Source organism: Eurypyga helias, unplaced genomic scaffold (assembly GCF_000690775.1).
Source record: "Eurypyga helias isolate BGI_N326 unplaced genomic scaffold, ASM69077v1 scaffold12650, whole genome shotgun sequence".
Classification (NCBI taxonomy): Eukaryota; Metazoa; Chordata; class Aves; order Eurypygiformes; family Eurypygidae; genus Eurypyga; species Eurypyga helias.
In genome coordinates this window covers 28,324-50,146 of record NW_010227795.1, presented here as the reverse complement: position 1 = coordinate 50,146, position 21,823 = coordinate 28,324, and the positions used below count along the sequence as shown (strand labels likewise).

The window sequence follows — 21,823 nt, the reverse complement described above, 5'->3', positions numbered from 1 at the left end:
GAAACCTCAGGCTGGAAAGCTGCTAAAACCCCTGTGGCCCAGATCCAAGGTGGAGGGAGCTGCAGCGTCATGGGAGAGCAGCAACCTATAAAAACTGTGAGCGGTGTGAGGGAGGTGCAGGCAGCGTGCAGATCTCAGTAACGTTACATAGAGGACCAGTTAGGTGCCTAAACTCCCTTTAGTGTCAGTGGGGTTTGGAAGAGATTCAATGTCCCTGGATTCCATGTGGCAAAGGAGAGGTTAAGCACAGCTGCCTAAGATTTGTGTAGTAAGGTAGATAACTTTCTGCTTTCCCTTCTTCTGCTTTGACAAATTATAGTTGAACCACTCTACAAAATCAGGGAACGGATCTGGGATTAACTTTACAAGAGTGTAGTGCAACACTAGAGCTTTAAAAATGTTTCCAATGTGCAGCGTGGCTCTGTAACAAGAAGAATTGAAACTACCTTCCGTGTCAAACGGGAGAGAAACAAGCACTGACAACCAGGAATGTGGCCCCAGCACAGACTCTGTGATGTAAATTCTCCCCCCTCTGATTGTATTAGCTGGGTTTGAGCAAATGGTGTCTTGGAATAATGAGTGAACAATGCTGCTCTGAATTTAATAAGAAACATCTGGCAAGCATCTTGCGAAACAACTACATCAGAAACAAAAGGCTGGAACCCTTCTCTTCCGTTACAGAAACCTTGACACAAGCATTTCCAGGAATACTGACTTCCAGAACCAACGTTTTCTGAGAGTGCTTCACTGCTGAACATTTTTGGTCCTGTGTGACTTTGGGATTTACAAAGGTATCAGTCAGGTTATGTGGATCTCAGTTTGCCCAGCAACCCATAATCCAGGCTTTGTGCTGACTATCTGAGCATTTGGAGTATTTTAAGGAAATAATCATAGTATCATAGAATCATGGAATGGTTTGGCTTGGAAGGGACCTTAAAGATCATCCAGTTCCAACCCCCCTGCCATGGTCAGGGACACCTTCCACTAGAGCAGGTTGCTCAAAGCCACATCCAGCCTGGCCTTGAACACTTCCAGGGATGGGGCATCCACAGCTTCTCTGGGCAACCTGTTCCAGTGCCTCACCACTCTCTCTGGGAAGAACTTCTTCCTGGTATCTAATCTAAACCTCCCCGCTTTCAATTTCAAACCCTAACCCTAACCCTAACCCTGCTGTGTGCTATACAGGAGAACAAATTAACACTCATAAGATTTTGGACAATTTATTATCATATCCAGCAGACTCATCAATATTTTCAAGCATATAAATACATGTTCCCAATGTTCAACAGGAAACGTGGTCGTAATTTCATTTGAAAGAAAAAAGTCATATTGTGTATATTTTAAAAAAGTTATGGCTACGTGAAAGCATTATACACATTGCCTATTCTGTAATTGGGTGTTTCCAAATATGAAATAAATTGCTCATGCAATGAAAGATTCTGTCCACATTCCAAAAAGTTAGAAATTAAGTACGATCATAGCTTTCCTAGACCCCCTAATAGTTTTGTACAGATACTACTACAGTTATGATTCCTGAAATAGAGTGTCATATCCTGTATCATCCGTTACAAACCCTCCTACACCAAGGGAGCCTTTAGGGGTTTTGTCTGCTCAGACTGAGGAGATATTAAAGAGCAGGAAATCTAAATGTGGCAGAAAGCAAGTGGAAAAAAGGACAAGGAGAAGTGGATGGGCAACATAACAACAGTCTACCAGGAAAAAAACAGTAGAAAGAATGATCTACTTACACTCGTGGGGACAAAAGCCATATTTGCCATCTGCATCAAAATCTTTGGTTGTGGAACACCAGAGGAATCCATCGCTGCGTCCTGCATCTGTGCAGCTGTTGTATTCCTTGCCATTGAACCAGAAGGGAAATTTGCAGTATTCACCATCTGCATTTCCATACTTCACTCTAACCACTATAGACACAACAAATGCAAGGGAGAAATTAGCCACTAACTGATACAAAAAGAATACCATTTCTGGACATCTTTTCCTGGAGGACTTTGGTATAGAAATGCAGTCTGAATTTCCACTTTGAAATTCAATATGCTGTTGGTCTGTCTATTGGCAAGATGGTCATAGCTGAAATAATAACTGGTAATTTTGAAAGAATTACATGGGTATTACTCATGGTGAAGTGTTAGAATGAACAGTCCTTAGAACCAGCCTGGAAACATATATATGTTTTTGTTACTATGGCAATGCAAACTTATAAACATGCTTTTAATATATTTAGTAATTTTGATTCTTTGGTAATATGGTCTAAAATGTTCAGTATAGTTTGAAAGGTTCCAGGCAGCAGTTGAGCATGAGCTGGACATGCCTTGTGCCTCATAAACCACTTTGGAATTTCCAGTTTGTCTTGAATGAGATCCGCTATGGCACCGGGGTTAAGGTAGTAACGCAGATACACCCAGGACCTGGGGTTTATTTCCATTTGTCATACGCAGTCCTATGTCTACAGTACTGGTGCTGTGACATCTACTAGTGGATAGAGAATTCACTTATCCATAGCATTTCTTTTCATGGCAGTAACTAACTGGATGCACTCTGGTTCCTACAGCTACTGGTCAGTGCTTCTGCTGAAGTTAAAAAAATGCCGGACAGAAAGAAGTCAACTATTTTGGTATTAAAGTTCAATTATTTTTTCAATGGGAGAACAGCTGAGAAAACTAGAAATTGAAATGAAAGGCAAACTTGAGTTTGAGTTTTAAGTTTTCAAAATTATTTTACACTAGAAGAATTATAATTAGAAATATATAATTATGGCAAAGTTCAAACTGAAAAAAGGTTCCAAACTACTAATACTTGGTTTTGTTTGTCTAGTTCAGGTGATAATATCTGGGCTTCAGTTGTTTTCTTCTAAAGGGTATGGCAAACTGCCTGTTAAAGGTTCTTGGCGATGTTCTTAATCCACTCTTTGGTGTCAATTTTGTTTCAGTCATCATCATGAGGGTTTTATATTCCATTTGTTTTTGACAGATACCATGAGTATATAAAACTTTATTCTAGTGGATGGTTCCATTTTTAATAACTGGAGCCACAGTTTATGCCATCTTATAAGGGTATGTGGGCTGAAAAACACTGGCCAGTCTGTCTCTTATAAATGAACCTAAAGGTGCTGTAATTTAGGTACCTCAGACTGAAGCATTCAAAACTGTAGTTGCGGCTTTATTTTCCCAGAGATCATGAAGGTTGTGCAGCATCAGGCCCATTATTAACTCAGTTTGTCACAGGGCAACAGCAGAAGAACAGAAAGGGAAATCCTAGGTAACATTTATTTAGGAATTACATCAACATTTTGTAGAGAACAATTTTAATTGTATAACTTAATTTTCATCCCCTAATGTTTATTGACTTGTCAATGAAAACATTTAGTGCAGTGCCTGAAACAGCATTAAAACGTAGCAGCCAGCAGGCCATATGTTCTGAAACATTAAAAAGTCCAGTACCTTGCCCCTCTCCAAGAGTCCACAGTTCATCATCATCAAAATGGGAGTCTCCTCCAATCCCTGGCCCCGGTGCGAAGGCATGAGCCAGGAGACCATCTTTGCCATCAAATGGATAGCCATCACCATGTTCTGCGGGAGGAAGCAGACAGAAAGGAGCAGTTTCTAATGACCTTGACTCTGTCAGAGTCCACACATGAATAAATGATTATTACGTGTACTTTCCCATCCAAGACAGCAGCAGAATACTCTTGTGAGTTTATTGGTGTGGGTTGGTCTGGCAAGACTGAACCAGAAGAGAAGCAGCCAGTTCTTACAGAGAACATTAAGTGTCAGTGTTGCAGTTGTCACAGCATGTTATTTTATATTTCATAAGTATTGTGGAAAGAAATCAAAGACAGTGGAGAACAGGGAAATATTGTGCATTAGATATATGATCTGCATGCACACTTCTATTTCTCAATGAAGACTGGTAGGAGATATAAAATAAACATTGTAGATGAGGGGATTTTTAGATAATTCGTATCAGTCTCCAACTGAGAGATTGGAAAGTGAAGGCTGATTTCATTCTGCGGGCTACTCTGTCCTGCTGCGCCTCAGACTGCTGTGCTCTTTTCTTTGTGCAGGATACTAAGGACTTTAGGAGGGAAAACAAATCAGCTGAGTGTCTCAGTAGTAAGCCTCTGGAAAGCCAGCTCTTATTGAGTGCTCTGAGTCCTCTGAATGAGTCTATTCCTCTTCCACATCAACCACTCCGAGACTCAGGCAGCTCACAGGGCAGCAGCAGGTTAAGTAGCTCTCCTGTTATTACACTGTAGGCTTTTCTTGGAAGTACACCGCATGTGGGTAAGGCAGGCTGGCAAGGGCATAACCCTGGTATTCATAGCTTACCCACCACACTGACCTGTGTGTCAAAACTGACTGCCAGCATCTTCGGTTGCATCATTTCAGGCTTTTTGGTCTGATGTCTTGCCATTTAACAGAAGCCCTAAATACACAGGCCTGATTCTTTAATCTGTTACACTGATTTCATGCTGGCATTACTCTCTTAATACTAGTTCAGTCAATTCATTTCAGTAGACTAGTGTGTCAGTTGTCAAGGAGAAGATTTTGACATACATTAAATGCTTTATTCCCTTTTATTTCAAAGTAGATCCCTTTGCTTAAGATCGAGCTTAAAAATTAAAAACCTCGTGGCTGTCCCAGCTCCTGTGAATCTGACATGCGGTAAAGTGATAAGGAATGAATGTAGAAGCAGCTCTTCTCCCACTGTTTCTGAGCTGACTATAACCAGCAAGTGCTAAAACCAGCAGAAACACTTCTGCTTTTGTAACACTTCTGTTTTTGCGAACCAAGCCAGCCTGGATGAGGATCTGAAGTTTTGAGTTCTGTACAGAATCTCAGAAGCTTTTGAGGTCAACTCATCAGTAGCTAAAGCAAAGAAAACCAGCTTGAAATGGAGGCTTTTACAAAGAGCTCAGTTATTCTTTGAACTGTTCACTCCTTCCAAAGTCTACCTCCCAAGTGATTGGCTGCACAAGTATCTTCATTAATATTAAAAATTCTCTGACTGTCTGTAAGACGTTAAAATGCTCCAGGTTTACACTGAAAAGCAATAAACATTCTTTCAGGGGAAACCAAAATTAATTGAGAAGGCATGTACAACGAAAATGAATCAAGCCACCTATCATCAGCTGGACCCAAACCATAATTCATCTTACAATCCATATTTTTAAATTCCTCAAGACCAAAGAATGCATTGAAAGCCTGCGTTCTGATATGCTAAAGAACAGAGACCAGCTATGGAGTCAAAATTGAAAAGCACAAATCCATTTTTAAGCTCCAATATGCTAGGATCTCTACCATTATCATTGGAAAACTGAGTATGGAACTATAAATAAACAGTACAATAGCATTCCATTCTTTTCCATGGCGGGAAGCCAGCTCACATCATCGGAGATCTGTACCAATATTTCCCAGTTCTATTTCTGATTTGTAAATTTAAAAATAAAATGTTGCTCCCAGCGATTCTCTTTTGCGAAGATGAATGTAGTGTAAGGATATTGTATAAATACTTTCCTCTCTCCCATGTATAAAAAAGAAAAAGAAAAATCTTAGTGAAAATAGATCTTAGCCTGTATAAGCCAAGAGCAAACTAGGACAAGGTTTGCCAGGAAGGCTGTCGGGTACTACTTATTAGGGACAGATCATGCGAATACTAAGGATTAATGAAAGGAGCAAAACCAAAACCATATGTAAAAATAGAAAAATATACCCCATCGGCCAAAGTTAATCATAATGTCTGCTTCTCCATCGTTTATTCGGTTAAATCTCAGCGGTGTGACATCGCTCCAGACTTGAAATGCTCGAGCAAAAGCATCATCTACTGTCTCAGGATCCAAATCCGGGGTATAGCCTATAATCCTTAGAGGTAAAAGGAAGAGTTAAAGAACACATAACCTCCCCTCCCCATTATTTGTTGTTTACTGGTCAAAATACTGAGTAGGCTCAGTAGTGAAAACCGGTTAAGAGGTAGCACTGCTCTCGTGAGATCTAAACACTTCCCTTTGATTTAGAGATGTGTTTAGATGTGGTGCTTAATATTTATTTTCCTTTGGAACTGACATAGCAGCATGCAGAAAACTATATAGCCAGAGGCTGTTGGGCCTGCATGGCAGTGGGCCTGGAGGAAATATTCAGGGTTTTGCAACAGCGCTGAGGTGCTGGCAAGTCATCTTGTCACTTTAGACGGGAACATACAAGCAGATCTTGATATCCCAGCTTTATTTGCCAGTAGAAGAGCTCAATAACGTTCTAAAGTTTCGGGCGTGGATTTTTTGCTCTTTAACTGTAACAGAAAAACAGCCCTTGTCCCTCACCTTTCTAGTTAGCTGTCTATTGTTTCATCCCAGTTGAGTGCTGATCTTTTCTTAGTTTGTCGATTACACAGGCAAGAGGATACATAGGGAAATAGGAGGTAAAAGCACGCAAAACAGAGCTACAGGCCTGACGTGAGAAAGGAGCAAACTCTTAAGTGCATTGCTTTCTGCTTCTTCATATAGTTTAACTGGACTTCTTAGTGCCCTATGTTCTAGCCAGCTAACCTCCACGTCATGACAACTTTCCAATTCCTTGCTGTGCACAGTGAGGGCAACTGCTCTGTGCCTAAGGAGAATGAGGAAGAATCAGAAGCACACCAGCAAGCGGGGGCTGTGAGAGCTGCCATGGTTTTTTTCAGTGTTTATTAGGCTAGCTGCAGCACGAGGGTTGCTTTCAGTCGTAACTTGTGAGGAAGCAGCAGACTAAGCCAAGCAGCTAAGACAAATCTGGTGTTTGTTCTCATTGGTACTAAAAGTTTGTCACTGGACCAGCAGAGGTAATGAGATTTTTTTTTATTACTGACTTCAATGAGAGCTACACTGGTCCCTAACTCTTCAGAGGAGGAATAAGAATTTAAAACGAGCCAAACCTATTGCAATAGGTGTGCTTTAAATCATGTCTGTATATATCTGAAATACAATTGTTTTATTTCAAAATGTATTTGATGACCTCCATTTTTATGACTGCTGAATGCAGAGGAGTTTGTCCTCCTGCATGGCCTCTCCAGTCAATAAATAATGTGGTCCCCACTGAGCAGATGGGCAGGTGAGACGCCCCTGCTCCAGTTCCCTTTGGATGTTTGCAGCAGAACAAAAATAAAACCAAAGTCTCTTTAGTCTCAACCAGAACCATCAGGTTGATCTTTTGATGATTATTCCTGAAATTTTACAATTTGAAATTTCAGAGTTGTTTTTTAAAGCATCTGGTAGTTATCTAAACACAAAGATTCTAATTCAGACAATCCTGCCTAGCCCTCTAAGCAGCTACTCCACCTCTTCATGTCTTGGTTGATTAGTTCTTAAAAGCGCTATGGTTATATGTGAGCAAAACCCAGCATCACCAGGCAGTACCTGTATGTTATGTGATTCTTTTCCCATTTTGGCTTTCTTGGAAAGAAGTTGTAATTGGCTACATCTGGGTTACCACAGCGGGGTTTCTTCATTGTCTCAATAGTATTTTGATCCAAATCTCCTGTTTCAGGCAGCCCAAAAAATTTCTGCATTTTCTTCAAAGTATCTTTCAGGACAAACAAATTGCAATTGTCTTTTGGACATCCATAGTATTTATTCAGGTATTGCTTGGGAGAAAAACACAGAACAAAGACTTTAAAATTCATAAAAGAAATAGTTAATCCTTACAAATAAATACTGTTATTCCATGTTAGTTTTCCATCCGTAATTTGCAAATTTTCTTTTCAAAATTACTATTATTAGTAACTGAGACCAGCAGAATCTCCTTAATTGACACAAACCATCCTTGATCACACAACATCACTAATTAAGCAATCATTTCCACTATTAGCTATCACCTTTACTTAATGAATTGCTTTATTAGTAAGTAGAGCATAGAGCTTTAATGTGGAACTACAAAGTAAAACTGTGTTTATCTTTTATGGTTTCTTTATGATGTATAAATCTGCTTACAGTTTTAGATTTTGTGTATTTTTTTTCTTGGAAGACTCTATGGATTATTGAGAAACTTGTCAAGGTATCAAAGCAACCACGTAAATGAGACCACATTAATTGAAAAGAAAAAATACATTGTTTATTCAAACCACACAGACCTATGTGAATGTTGTGTGTGTTTACTTTCAAGCCCAACGTTGCAAAGACCTGAGGAAGAAGGTCTTTGGTAACAACTCAGGTCCCTGGACACTGCAGCCAATCAATAGCTGCATAATTAAAACTCCAGCAAATGCTCCAGCAGATTATGGCCAGACTGATCTTTCTGATACAACCACGGTGACAGATCACAAAATTCTCTCTCCTTAGAAAACAGTGGTCATAAGGGATCAAAAAGGCAGCACAAGTCCCATTATTTCAATCTCTTATCTAAAATAATACCCACCCAAGTCTTCTCCACGTTCCATTTTGATCCGAATGACCTAATTGGCAGGTGTAGTGCAGTTTACAAAAAGAAGTCTGTCTGTTGGTTGCTGCTGTCTCTAAGCCCGGAGGAGCAACCGGCTAGTCTGTTCCCTGGCCATTGTTCCCCTTAAGCAACCATGTCTTTCCGAGTGTGATGCTAAGTTGTGTATTTATGTTAAACTGTAGATAACCAGCTGTGGTCCCCACCTTCTGTGCAATACACAAGTGAGATCACGCAAACAATTTAGTGTTTAGTATTTTTTCCCTTAAATTCAGTGCTGACTGGCAGAATAACTGAGCTTCTTGAGGTAGAGACCAGCCCTGAGAGAATGCTTGCCAGTCCCTAGCACGTGGTGAAACCTGCCATAAAACCACAGTCATTCAAATAAAAAATATGACAAGAAGTTGCATCTTCAGCAACTGCCTAAAACCCTTTATCAACTCTGTTTCTAACTGGGGCCTAACATGGCCACGCAACAGACTCCTGGCTGGTTCTGGTTCAGTGTTTGGATCCAGACTGAAGTTTGTAGGTTTTGTTTTGCCAACTGTAGTTGGTTCGCCAACTACAGTTGGCAAAACCTGTAGTTCAAGCTGTTGCCTTAACTGGGCTCTGTTGGCGCAGCCATGTTCAGTCGTGCTGTTTAGATGACATACAGCTTTAGATTGCTGAATTTGTACCCTCACCGAGGAGTACACAAATGGGTTATGATGAAGATGTTAGTTTGGGAACTTCTATAACGATAATAACCTATCATTGTCTAATTATTGCCATTTGCAGGTTCTAAACAGCTTGACTAAGGTACTTGGAGTTGTAGGCTTTATCCAGTAAAGTCAGTCTTAGGGTTCTCTGGCAGAGATTTCGGGAACTCCACACTCAGGTCTGGGTTTGCAATATTTTATGCCTGGCTCTAGGACAAAAGCTACAGCCATGTCAAACACCCACCAGGTGTTCCCAAACTGGTGGGTAGGCCACCCAAACTGGTGCCTAGTATGGCACAGAGCTGAAAGATGCCCTTGCCAATGATGCTGTTAGACAGGAAAGTTACAACTTACTGATCTTTCCAGTAAAACTGCCTCCAACAGAGGAAAAAGCATTCTTCAGGTATTGTGTCCAAAATATTAACTGCAAATCCAAGGTAGGAAAACACTCTAAATAAGGTAAAGGTATGTTCGCTAAAAACATATCAGAAATATCAGAGAGAATTATTTCTGAGGATTACAAGAAGCCTGACAAATACTTAAGTTCTTGTGCCAGGAAGTATTCCTGAGGGAAACCTCACTTTATGTGCCTCATTAATTGGCTGAATCACCCAAGAGACTGGGGATAAGACCACTGTATCAGCAAAATGTAACAAAGGACATTTGAGGACTGCAGTTGGTCAAGCCTGGATTTCACCACCTCCTCATTAAGTTCAGACGTACCTCATCTACTCTGTATAGGAAATGGTTCAAAGCTTACTCAGAAAAAGGTTTTAATCAAGATGTTACACCATTTCCTTTGGAAGGTCCTCATCCACCTACTGACTAAGAACAGACTATGCCTAGTTTTTGTGACTTTTATAACTTGTGGTGTGGTATTTCTCCAGTGGAGACTGTGACATTGGCAAAAAAATGGGCACAGAATGGTTTCACCTTTGCTACCACTAAGCTTCTGTCTACCCACAGTTAATGGGGCCTGGTGGGAATTATGTGAAATGCATTCAGAATATAATCAAATAGACCAGTTTGGAGGATCTGTTCTTATCCCAATTTTCATTTTAATGTAGCCATATATTTTCCTATGCTTTGCATTTCCCAAAGAGGTACCATGATATAATAGAGACTCTACATCAGAACTGAAATTTACTGAAGAAGCAGGATGCTGCTCTTGCCATTTTAGGTTTGGGAGTAAGATATACAACCAAAAATATAAAATGAGGCATGGTAAAGAAGCTGGGCTTCTAAATAAAAAGCTAACTCGTCTCAGTTTTTCCTAAAATGGAGATTTTACTGAGGATGAGAAATGAACATAACCAGCTGTTCTATGAGAAGCGAATCTTGAAGAAAATATAGTGTCTATGCAAACCACATCTTGGCCTAGGCTGTGAAATTCAGTTTCCCCAGAGTCAGCAGGGAGCTGTGGTGATCTGGAATTTTGATCCAGCCCATTAATGAAGCAGGGTCCAGCTGCAACATAGCAATTTGTGTTCTGGTGCTGAGTGTTTGGGCTGTTCCGATGGAGAATGAGGGGGAAAGGCAGCCAGTTAACATTGCCCAAGAACACTATAGGAAACACAGAGAAGAACTGAAGTGTTAAACCAGCTTGTAATTTTCCTCTGAGTACACACAATAAATAGGTTGTTCAAAAGCAGCAGAGATGAGGGGAGACGTGGATTGATGCTATTGAATAGAAGCCTGAATGTGTCTAAGAAAATAGACCATTTAAGAATGGTTAAATTACTGTTAGACATGTGGGACCCCACTCTCCTCTCCCACATGCACTGCCCCCCCATCTCCAGGCTGCCTTGCTGCTAAGGCAAGACCTTGGGTGAATTTGTTTTGTTAAATGCTGAGAAGTGCCCCTTTTGGGTCAGTTTGTCTGTTTTTCCTAAACTTTCCACCACTGCTCTCATCTGGAAATTCTTTCTCTACCCTCCCCCAGATCTTCTTTAACCTGGCAACACCAATTCCTAAAGAAAAGTTACCAAATTTCAAACCTCTGTGTCTTAAAATAAGAATAATTTATCTCAATCTTCCTTAAAATGGACTTACTGCTGAAGAAGAGAAATGTCTATAATTTACATGCTAAAATAAGGATAATCCATCTCAATCTCCCTGTAAATGGACTTCCCAGTAATGTCATTTTTTGAAGGTCCACAGGGCTGAAGTAAGTTTAGAATAAAATGCTGTAGAGTTATAGCTATAATTTCCTAATGTCACAGAAATCCAAACTCTTTTTTTTTTTTTTTTTTGTTTTGTTTCAGACTGTATTTGGAAAGAAATATTTCTTTAAATCTCCTATAAAATTTTTTCCCAAAGTCAAAACTAGTCACAATGGCTTCTGAAACTCCGGCCAGCTTTCGATTGTAATTGTCCCTTAAAGCTGTGTTTATGCAATGTACGGTAAACAATCTGGAAAAGAAACTTCTGAAAGCTTTGATGCATGCATTAAGTGAGTCTCAACAGCCCTCACTTCTGCTTGATTACAGTAAAAATATTAGATGTCTGTTATTTGCCCTTCTCCCCTCTTACCATTGCAATCTTTTGGTTATAGTCACGTTGATTTAAGGAAATTATTTTGTATGTTCAGACTTAAGTAAAAAAAAAAAAAACAAACAACACCTTTCTTTGCTGGCTTTAAAAATTTTAAGAGAGGAAACATTACTTGGATTTAGTTTTAACTTTTGAAAGCTGATACCTTAGCGAGCTAGCTAGCACTTCCAGAGACTCTGGGGAGAGAATGCTACAGTCATTCCTTAGCTTCAGCTGAAACAAGAAAGAAACATCTGCTTATGAAACAACAATGTAAATCTGAAGCAAAGATGAAACCAACACTTACCACTGCTAGTTCTTTGTCTGTTTTGGGAGTGCTGTCTCCAGGAAACTTAATGATTGGTGACGGTGCAGCTAAACTTTTGTTAAAAATGTATACTTGGATTAACAGTACTTTAAAAACAAAGCCGCAGACATCCTGAGTCTTCATTCTGCCTAAATTTTTGCTCTCCTCTTTGGAAAAAGACTTTCCCCGACCTCCTGTCAGTTCCTTTGCTGCACAGTACACCAGTTGCTTATCTGCACATCTTAACTCTGCACCGTTTTCTCTTTTGCTTGCTCTAGCAATTCCTTTGTATGTTTAAAACATCCAGATGCGCAGTCTCAAGCTACCACAAGAGGAAGTCTGAAAACTAGTGGAAACATGAGAAAAGGGCAGTTACCAGATGTGATTGCTGTGATTTTAAGGTAGCAACAGGCAGATACTTATTACTGCTGAAAGAGGCCACGTTTTCTCCTAATTTGCATATATGAAAGTGCTTAGTTATGCCAGAAAGCAGAAAAAAGCAAAATCTGATTAATTTGGAAGATGAAGTGCCCCACATACGTTTTAAATAAAAAAAAAATAATTAACTTCCTAAACATTATTTTCCTGGCTAAGTATTTTTACTATTTTTTAGCCTTTTTTTTTTTGCCACAGACATAATAATCTGCTTTAGTCATATGTGGTCACAGTCCTTACACAATGCCTTACAGTAAACATTTGATGACGGATTTTGAGGCAGATCCGGCACAGAGCAGTGCAGCCGAGTGAGGCTTCTTGTCCCCCTCCTGCTTACGCTACACAAACTGTAGGTCTGTGTACGCAGGGCTCACAAGCGCTTGGCGTGAGCGTCGCTCCCTCCCTGCTCTGTGCACAACATGCAGAGCTCTGAATAAGAGTCTTATGGCTTGTTTGGGCTTAAAACCCAATTGAGGTTTTGCCACCAACAGGCACCTTAATCAGGTGATACACCTCTATCACCTTAATCTACAGGGTGGGAGATCATCAGGCAGATTCAGTGATAGAAGTGGTCCTCAGTAACTGATGTCAGGGCAATTGTACAAAATTCAGGGTTTGCTTATGCTGGGGGTTTGGTCCGCTGGTGCAGCTGCCTTAGTCTGAAATTCTGGTGTAAATACGGTCATTGTCATGGACCGTCTTTTTATTGTGTCATTCATAATATTGCCAGCTCTGAGATGTTAATAAAAGTGAATATTTTTTTAGCTGAATATCCTTAATCTAGGGGCTTGGCTCATAACCTTTTAAGACAGGAGGCTGGCAATTCTGCATGAATGCAAACTGTGTTCTGGCCAGCCAAGTGTCACAGAACAGTTTCTATTAAACAGGAGTCCAGCCACCACGGTTTCTCTGAGCATAAAGGTTGTCACGGCTTTCCACCGAATGTTGAATGAAAGTTTTCTGGATATGGATCCTGTTACCACATAGGGTTGTTACTGGAAAGGAAATACTTTGCTGGTTTTGGTACTTATTCATAATATTTTGATATTTGATTGTAAATCCTTATTATTGACAGTTATATATTACTTACAGAATCATAGAATCACAGAATGGTTTGGGTTGGGAGGGACCTTAAAGTTCATCCAGTTCCAACCCCCCTGCCATGGGCAGGGACACCTTCCACTAGACCAGGTTGCTCAAAGCCTCATCTAGCCTGGATGCTGCTTATAACTGCACCCCATCATCCATGAAGTGAACAATCTTATGTAATTTCAAGGGTATCAAAGGGTGGGCTGCGGCATGCAGACAGAAGCCATTAGCAGGACACTTGCTGCCCATACGGTTCCGTGGACAGCCCAGCACGGCCGCTGTATGCACAGCTGCTGGCTGAATCAGCCATGGGAAGCAGCACTTCACACTCAAAGGAGGATGAGGAGTTAGGGGAACTGCGTGTCGGAATGGAGCTTTCCTTGTGAGGAAGTTGCTTTGTAGTTATGCCCTCTCATCCTTTCATGTGTGATTCCAACAGCGCTTGTTACAGGGAACAACTTTTCCCTAATGGTTCGGCTTTGAAATTACATCTTCTTTTTTAGGTTTTCCCCATCATTAAAAACCAGTCATTTCTAAGGGTTGCCTTAATAAATGGCAGTTCTGAAAATATGATCCAGTTTTTCCATAGCCCTACACTTGGTTGTGGGGAATGACTCTCATGCTTTGTGATGACTGCTCGTATTTGTGTCTGGCCATGCAAAACTGTTAAGAGAACAAAGGCTAAGAAAGCATTCACTAGATGTGCCAAGTTACTCTTAACTTATCCTTAAGTAAGCAAGTAAAAATATTATGTGTTGTGTTGCAAGATTCTGCAGTTATCACTATGCTCTGCAGTAGGTCAAGGGATGCTGTAAATCTTAAAGCACAAGAACCCCGTCATTTTCATAAGAATTCCAATGTAGTTTATGATGGCTCAGTAACTTTCATTTAGAAGGGTACTGCAGTGAAGCCATTTAAAGCCAAATGTGTCCCGGCACATTCCTGTGGCACCCCTAAGCCTCACTGAAATCTAATGAATGCTCAATTCTCAGCGTGTCCTAATGAACGTCAAATCAGAAATGGATGAGGAAACCTTCGAATGGGCTGTGAAGTCTGTGCAGTTTGAAATTCTCACTGTATTTTGTTTTTTGTCTTTGCTGGCACTGAGCAAAAGATTGCCAAAGTAATGGAACCCATACAGACCTGCAGTGAAGCGTTGTTCTGCCCCTTTGATTGCAGTTCTGCTGGCAAACTCCTTAGCTGGTACTACTTCAGCTAGTGAGCAGTTAAGCAAGTTATGTTCAATTAGGAAACATAGTACATAATGGACTGTTGGATTTATGGGTACTGGGTGAAGCCATACATTGAATTCCTGGCCATTCAGTAAAAACATTCTCTTCCATCAGCGCATCAGATCAGCAGCAGTTTATGAGATCATAGCTCAGGTGCCCTCTTTCAGATAAACAGAGCAAAATAAACACTGGTGACACTTCTTTGTTAGAGTAGAAGTCCTATCGTATTACAACTAAACTTGGGCTAAAATGTTTCTTATCTCCTTGTATTTCTCTTTAAGCCCCATGGGATATCCTGTTCTTAGTGTGCTTTTTCAGGCTAGGAATGTAATGGTGCTGAATCCTGAAAATAGGGATGTTCTGCTGCTGCAGGCCTCTGGTTTGAGCCAGAGGTTGGGCTAAATGACTTCCCGAGGTCTGTTAGAGCCTCAATTGCTCCATGATCCTACCACTCTTGCTGAATTTGAAAAGACATGGTATGGTATTTTTTCTGTTCTCAGACTAGATAGGCTTAAAATTAGGGAGACAGACTCTGAGTCATTTGACCTGATGTATTTTAACATTGACAGATTGATGGTTTAACTGCTATTAATGTTTAGTGCCTAAACATTCCTCAACATTCCATACTCTGAAGACATTACCTCTAACATTAATTAGGAACTTCTGAATAGATCCCTGGAAGATAAAATGTAAGGGAAGAAGCACTACAAAAAAAAAAAAAGAGAAAGAGGAAAAAGTCCCCTTGAGAAGGGAACATAAGGCCATCTAGCAACTTTACGGAGGAGCTAAAAGGGTAACCTAGATCTCCTTTCTCTTACCTTAATACTCACCCTACAAGATATCTTGTCTATGAACATAGATGCTCCCTCTGGATTCACTACAAAAAATAAACACAGTTATAACTACAACTACAGCCCTTATGAATTTGTGGAAAAAAGTTAATTTCAATGTTGCATATCACTTCCATATTAGGGAAACATTTATTTGATATATACACTAATTTCTCTCTCCTATGTCATAAAAAGCTCCTCTTTAGTTACATGTTTGTTTCAGGTTAGAACCGCTCCATATTGAAAATTTTAAGCCATCTACTTTATGAGTAAGATGCCAGATTTGAATTTTAAATGCCTGCTTTCATGAATTAATGGGAACTGTATGGCAGAAACCACACAGTCTGAGATGGCAAATGCCTCTTTTGAAGACATAGTTCTGTAATAACAGTAGAAAGGGAACCATGATGTCTTGTGAGCTGTAAGCTACATATCTCCGTAGATCTGACTATGCTAAGAGACACATGAGCGTGTATTAACATGCTGCTTTAATCAAAGGTTTTTTCTGTTTTCAGAAAATAATTTTTGAAATGATTCAGAAGCACTCTGTTTCAGGATTAGACTTCAGATGGTGTCCTGGGTAATCTGCTGACAGAGGAGTCATCCCTCCAGAAATGCACTGTAATGATTCCTATTCTCACTAATTCCAAAATTTTATCGAAAGCTGATGATTTCCTGGTGGACCCAGAGGAATATGTTAGGCAGAGTGTCAGTAGGCAGAGTCTGTGGAAGAATGATGGATTTATTCTTACTGGGGTTTCATGTTTTAAATTGAAACCTGTTGCTAGGCTGAAGGAATAAATAATCATCGGGACAGTTAAGATCTCAAAAAAGCAGCGGATCACCTGATTACAGAGTCAGCTGGCTGTAACTGGGTGCAGTGGGATGTGTGCCTCCAAGTAAACTGTTGCATGTATAACCTCTTCTTGTATTTGTTAGTTATTCCAGGTTCTGCGCTGTCAGCCTGTAGCTTCAAATTGAGGAAGCAAAACAGTTTAATTTATGTAGGTGGACCTGCATTGATTTTAGCAGGATTCTTCAAAAAGAAATGACATTAAAATTGTCAGGAGGAGCCAATGTGGTGTTCTCGGAGCGTTTCATTCAGAACTTCTAAGCAACTGGAAAACCTGAAGCTCAGGTGATGGAGTAGTCTGCCTGGGCTTCAGGAAAAGTGCCCATGGGACTACCCCAAGTCCAGTTTATGCAGGCATCAGCTCCTACTCAGTTTGCCGGGGTTTCCTTGTGACTCGCTCTCCTTTGCACAGATCCTGTTTTGTAATTTCTCCTAGATCATCATTCCAGTGCTTGCTTTCTTCCTGTCTGAGGAAGAGGAATTTGTAAGGACCAGGAAATCAGAGCTTACAGAAGAAAGCATGGGACTGGACTAAGCTAAAGGAGGGATTTCGGTGCATTTTGCCACATGTCTGACTTGTAGGGCACTGCAGTAGAAAGTAGCAAGGCCACCAGTGTGGTGCCAGACTGAAGCCCCACTGAACCTGAGGTGCATAGGTGTTACTTACCCCTCACTGCTCTTTCTTAGTGGTACCTCTGCTGCAGATGGACCCTCTGTGTAAGTAAGAGCATGAATATACTAAGAGACTACATTCTTCCTGGTGTTTGGCACTGGCAAGATGCTGAGCTCCAAGTACCTGCCATTCGGTGCCTGTAGCAGAAATAGCGGGTGTCTGCTGCAGTGCACCGATGGAGACCTGTGCCCCTGTAGGAACAGAGAAAGGCATATTAGTTTATCTGGTTTAGTGAAGTTGTCTCCAGGGAGCAGTGATTACTCACAGCAGTCCCCATTTGAGCTTTAAAGGATTGATAACATCCACGGGAACTCATCCATATTGCAGGCAAGTGAGCTCATCCAAGGCATATATGTTGAAGGGTTGATCCTAACAGAACGTAAGCCTTAAACATCCACAGCATTTATTATCTGGATGGGCTCTCTGCCTGCTCAGCAGCTGGCTCAGACTCCAGTGATCTAATTCACCATATCTGACCACCACATGAGGGAGTCTCTAAACTGCTGGAAATCAGTGTGTGTGTGTGTGTGTGTGCGCGTGCGCGGAGGGGTGAGAGTGGGACAATGTACAAAGGGTCATCAGTTGGTACCAGATGTGATTTTCGGCATTTAAGGTAGCAATTATATTTTGATTTTGTTTCTCTCTTCCCTTTTGTTTTGGGAAGTTAGGTTCTAAGGATGTGAAGTTCCATTGACACATGGATTTCATTTCTTAGCTTGCTACTAAATTAGAAACGAATTTTAAGTAAATCTGTTACTCTCGACAAAGCATTTTCCATTGCATGTGTTCATTATGCTTCTGCATGAACCAAAAATTCCTGCTTTTGTCCTCAGCTGGTGTTAATTGGCATTGCAAAGCTTCTGTTGGGTGAATTAATTCAGCGGAAATACACCGGACTACTCTGGGCAAAACCCCAGGCCAAGTTTACATGTGTCACCAGGAAAAACTTCTTTGTGCCGTCTTAACCCTGCCAGATAGTCTAGAGAGGGTTTAAAATGCAGACTCCTTTGATAGGTGTGTCAATTGTCCCTACACTTTTTCCCAATGCAATTCTTACTGTTTTAACTACTTGATTTTCAGGTGTCTGGTCAGATAAAGTGACATCTGGTGAACTCTTGTAACTTCAATTTGAGGGGTTCTGATTAGTCATTGCGGTTGACCGTTCCGCTAGCCAGTCAGTCAGAAATCATAAAGCCTTTGGGAATTTGTTTACAAACTAACTTCAGACACTTCTGTTTGAAGCTGGTCATTGTCTGCTTGCCACCCCTGAATTGCAGGCAGAAAACAGGTATAATTAAAAAAATATATACTTTGCGTATGTCCATTTAGAGACTGATTACAGTAAGTAGCATATGCCTGATCTATTAACTGTTAAGGTCACTAATTGAAATGTTTCTTCAGTGAAAATTATGACAGTAAAATGGAAAGTATAGTGCTTTCACTAAAAATGACGTAGTTTAATAACGCAAAGGATGTGAATTGGGGAGTATTCATAAATGGCCATAAATGGAGCACAGTATAAGGCAATTCTTTATGATGAAACTGGGAACATACTAAGAGAAATAGTTTCTATACAAGAACAATTAATTAATAATAGAGATCATGAATTGGAGAACTAGTGTGAAATATTGTGAAACTGTGTATTGATAATGTTTTTCAGGTTGAGTCTGAAGCTTTTAGCCCCATTAGCTTATAGGGCTCTTGAATTTAAAGGAAATCAGGCTGGTCTGTTCCTCTGTTAAGGAAGAAAAGCTGGAGTGCAGAGATGGCTCTGGCTTCCTCAAGGGCCTTGTGTGTTAGTTCCAACAGGGCTGGCTGCCCACACCACCTCTGGTTTGTGGAGGGAAAACCAAGTCCAAGCTGCTCCTCAGCAGTGCGGTGAGAAAAAGGTTTTAGTGTCAAACTTTCAGCTGCAGAGGAGTAAGAGGAAACCTTTATTTCGGAAAATGGGTCGAGCTGATTTGGAGTAAGGATTTTTTAGTTTTGAGTTATCAGACTTCACTGAGGACCACTGCATCTGTAAAGGGCACAGAAACCTGAGTTTTTTCCAACGTAAACCCAAGCACCCTGCTTAAAACATTGAAGAAGTGCATCAGTTTGTATTTTTAAAAAAAAACCAACATGACTGTTCGTATCTGATTTTATACTTCTTCCCCTTATTTTAAGCATCCAGTTCCACAGCGATTTACAAATGAGGTTATCACTTGCTGCTGAGAGTTTGCCCAGTTGGTTGCAACATCTGAAAACCACCTAGCTATTCTGTGTTGTGCATGTTTCACTTTGTGAGGTGTCATCTGGCCAGTGGCTTCTCTGTCAGAAAATGAACTGAACTTTGTGGGAAAAACTAGCAGAACTAGTTTGCCTCTAAAAGAAACTCCAGATCACTGGTGGCTCAGCAGAAGAGTGAAGTCTTGATGCTTCTGTATTTGCTTAAGCTTGGTAATTCAGTGTGGTCGTGACTGGCACTGGGGACAGATCCTGCCATCCATATTGATGTTGGCTTGCGTCACGTTTTGACAGCGAGCCTGTTGATCGTAATTGAGTGCAGTGAAAGATGCGAGCAAGCAGGATGGGATATAGCCCTTAGCTACTACGGTAGCCACTACTACATACATAGTAAGAGCAAGAGCTAAGGTGGCGTGATTGTGGGATCAGCTCCGAAGCCCTGTAGTGCAGAGCTATGGAATTTCTGCTTTTCAAATTTCAGAGGCAGACCCTAAGGAGTACCTCACTGAGTGACCCATTTCTCAGATTCTGGGAAGAAGCACATTACTTACAAACAGTGCCACGCCAAAGCTTGACTATTCCCCACCGCTGTTGTGTTTGTATTCACGGGAGATCTCTTTGCTGTAACAATCGGCAAGTGCAATCCTGAACATGTCAGAATAATAGTTCTGCTTGCTTTGCTGCTGCTGCCATGCAGCCGCTGGTTGATAGGCACTGTACATCTCACTTGTCATTATAATGTTGGTATTCAGACACCAAGGGGCCTTAATTAATGACTTTGAAGATCTGGTCTTTTATAATTCATGACAGAACTTTAATTAAAATCAAATATATAGCAGTTGAACTAGCAAAGGATTTAAAGTGCACAATCTTTGATGGAGAGTGTGATTCCCTCTGACCACTAGTGCTGTATGCTGAATGCAAATTCCATTTCATTACAGCAAATTCAGAGAACAGAAAGGGCTTTTTTTGAAAAGAGAGGTCCATGTGGTTACAGACTCTTGAAAAATGGTGAGGCCAAGGGGCCTGCAGTCATTTGATTCCCTCTCCCACCCCCCGTTCTCCTTCTAAAATGCTAATATATTCTAAATGTCTGTATTAGTAGGAGAAAAAGAAAGACACAAATTTGTATGATGCTTACATGCTAATTTATTATTTGTAGAGATGAGGTGTAAAAATGCTGTGTATGGATCAGGTAGTCACGCCAGGATGCTTGTCAGGGCAGTAGGAGAACTCTTATTTCACATAAAGGGAAACTGAGGCAGTGCTTTCACTCAAACAATGTAGAGGAAGTCCATGTAGTTTTGGAGAGTTCAGCCTGGTGCTGTTTTCAATTACATTGCTTTCTGGCCTATGGTATGATAACTGGACTGCAAATATGGAGCAGAATATATTGCTGTAGATTAAATCTGTTGTGTCAGGGAATGTGGTATTCTTAGGGCAGTTGGATTTTTTTTCAGTTTATTTGGTCTTATTGTATACCTTGATTCACCTCAATTTCTTATCAAATATGGGTTTTATACTGCTATCCCATTTCTTTGTTTAGCAGTTTTATACTGCTATCCCATTTCTTTGTCAAGTTCTTTGAATGGACTTCAGCTGGTTACTCTGCCTTCTCAGGGTAAAAATGCAGAGGACACTTGGGACTTCTGTTTTACAACTGTGGGTTGTATTTTAAGGTTTATCATCTAGTCTGGTTTACTAAGGGATGGCTCTTCCTTTCTGTGGGATTAGTTGATTGTTTGGGGTTGCTAAATTTCACCATCCTGTGTATCATCTTACCATCAGAAACAAACAAACCCAACCAAACAGAATAACTATTTGCTACATATAAAAAAGCTAATACAATAAACAAAATTTATGATGCAATAGGACTAGGGGAAATTAGTGAATAAGTCACATACAGATCTTTCAAGAAAAAGCCTTGAGAAGGAGATGAATAATGGAAAAAAATTATTTTAATAAATTAGTCACTGCAAGCTGGTAAAATTCAGAAATGTCTTATTTACTAGCTATAGAAATGGTTTGACAGTAGGAAAATACGATTCATAATTTTTCAGCAATTGCTGAAAAAATGTTTGATAAATTTGGAACATATTCGACCATCTGTAGTTACCATCTTTACCTTTATAGTGGCAATAATTTCTTAGTTATAAATATACAACTATAACTATATATTGTAAATATAAAATCACTTCCCTAGAAAGGAAGCATTGAGGTTGTTGGTTTTCTGTTACTAACTGTTCACACAGTGTTTCAACCAACTGCTAAAAACTACAATTTGTAAACAGTTAAAAATGAATTCCTGGGCACAATCATGTGGGAGTTTTATCTGGAGGGGTTTTGTTTGGGGTTTTTTTATTGTCAATTTGCTACAGAAACTGTTATTCATATTGTATAATTTCTGGATGTTCGGCTGGCAGATACATGACTCTTCATAGCACTGGGCTGTTACTGCAAGTCCAGCCATTGTTAGGGCAGCTGGGGCTGGGCTGGGTCGTGTCAGAATGTTATACCGAAGGAAA

General features: G+C 40.3%; 1 protein-coding gene across 1 annotated transcript in view; it reads right to left on the bottom strand.

The window, feature by feature from the left end:
* Positions 1-12,274, bottom strand: part of MMP2 (matrix metallopeptidase 2 (gelatinase A, 72kDa gelatinase, 72kDa type IV collagenase)) — a 33,023-nt gene extending 20,749 nt beyond the window's left edge. Inside the window, exons 1-5 of the mRNA XM_010157580.1 lie at positions 11,961-12,274; positions 7,406-7,632; positions 5,731-5,879; positions 3,459-3,587; positions 1,749-1,922 (exon numbers count right to left, since the gene is read on the bottom strand). Of these exons, the coding sequence (XP_010155882.1) occupies positions 1,749-1,922; positions 3,459-3,587; positions 5,731-5,879; positions 7,406-7,632; positions 11,961-12,104 (823 nt within the window). The 5' untranslated portion in view covers positions 12,105-12,274. The remainder of the gene's footprint in view (positions 1-1,748; positions 1,923-3,458; positions 3,588-5,730; positions 5,880-7,405; positions 7,633-11,960) is intronic.
* Positions 12,275-21,823: the final 9,549 nt, after the last annotated feature.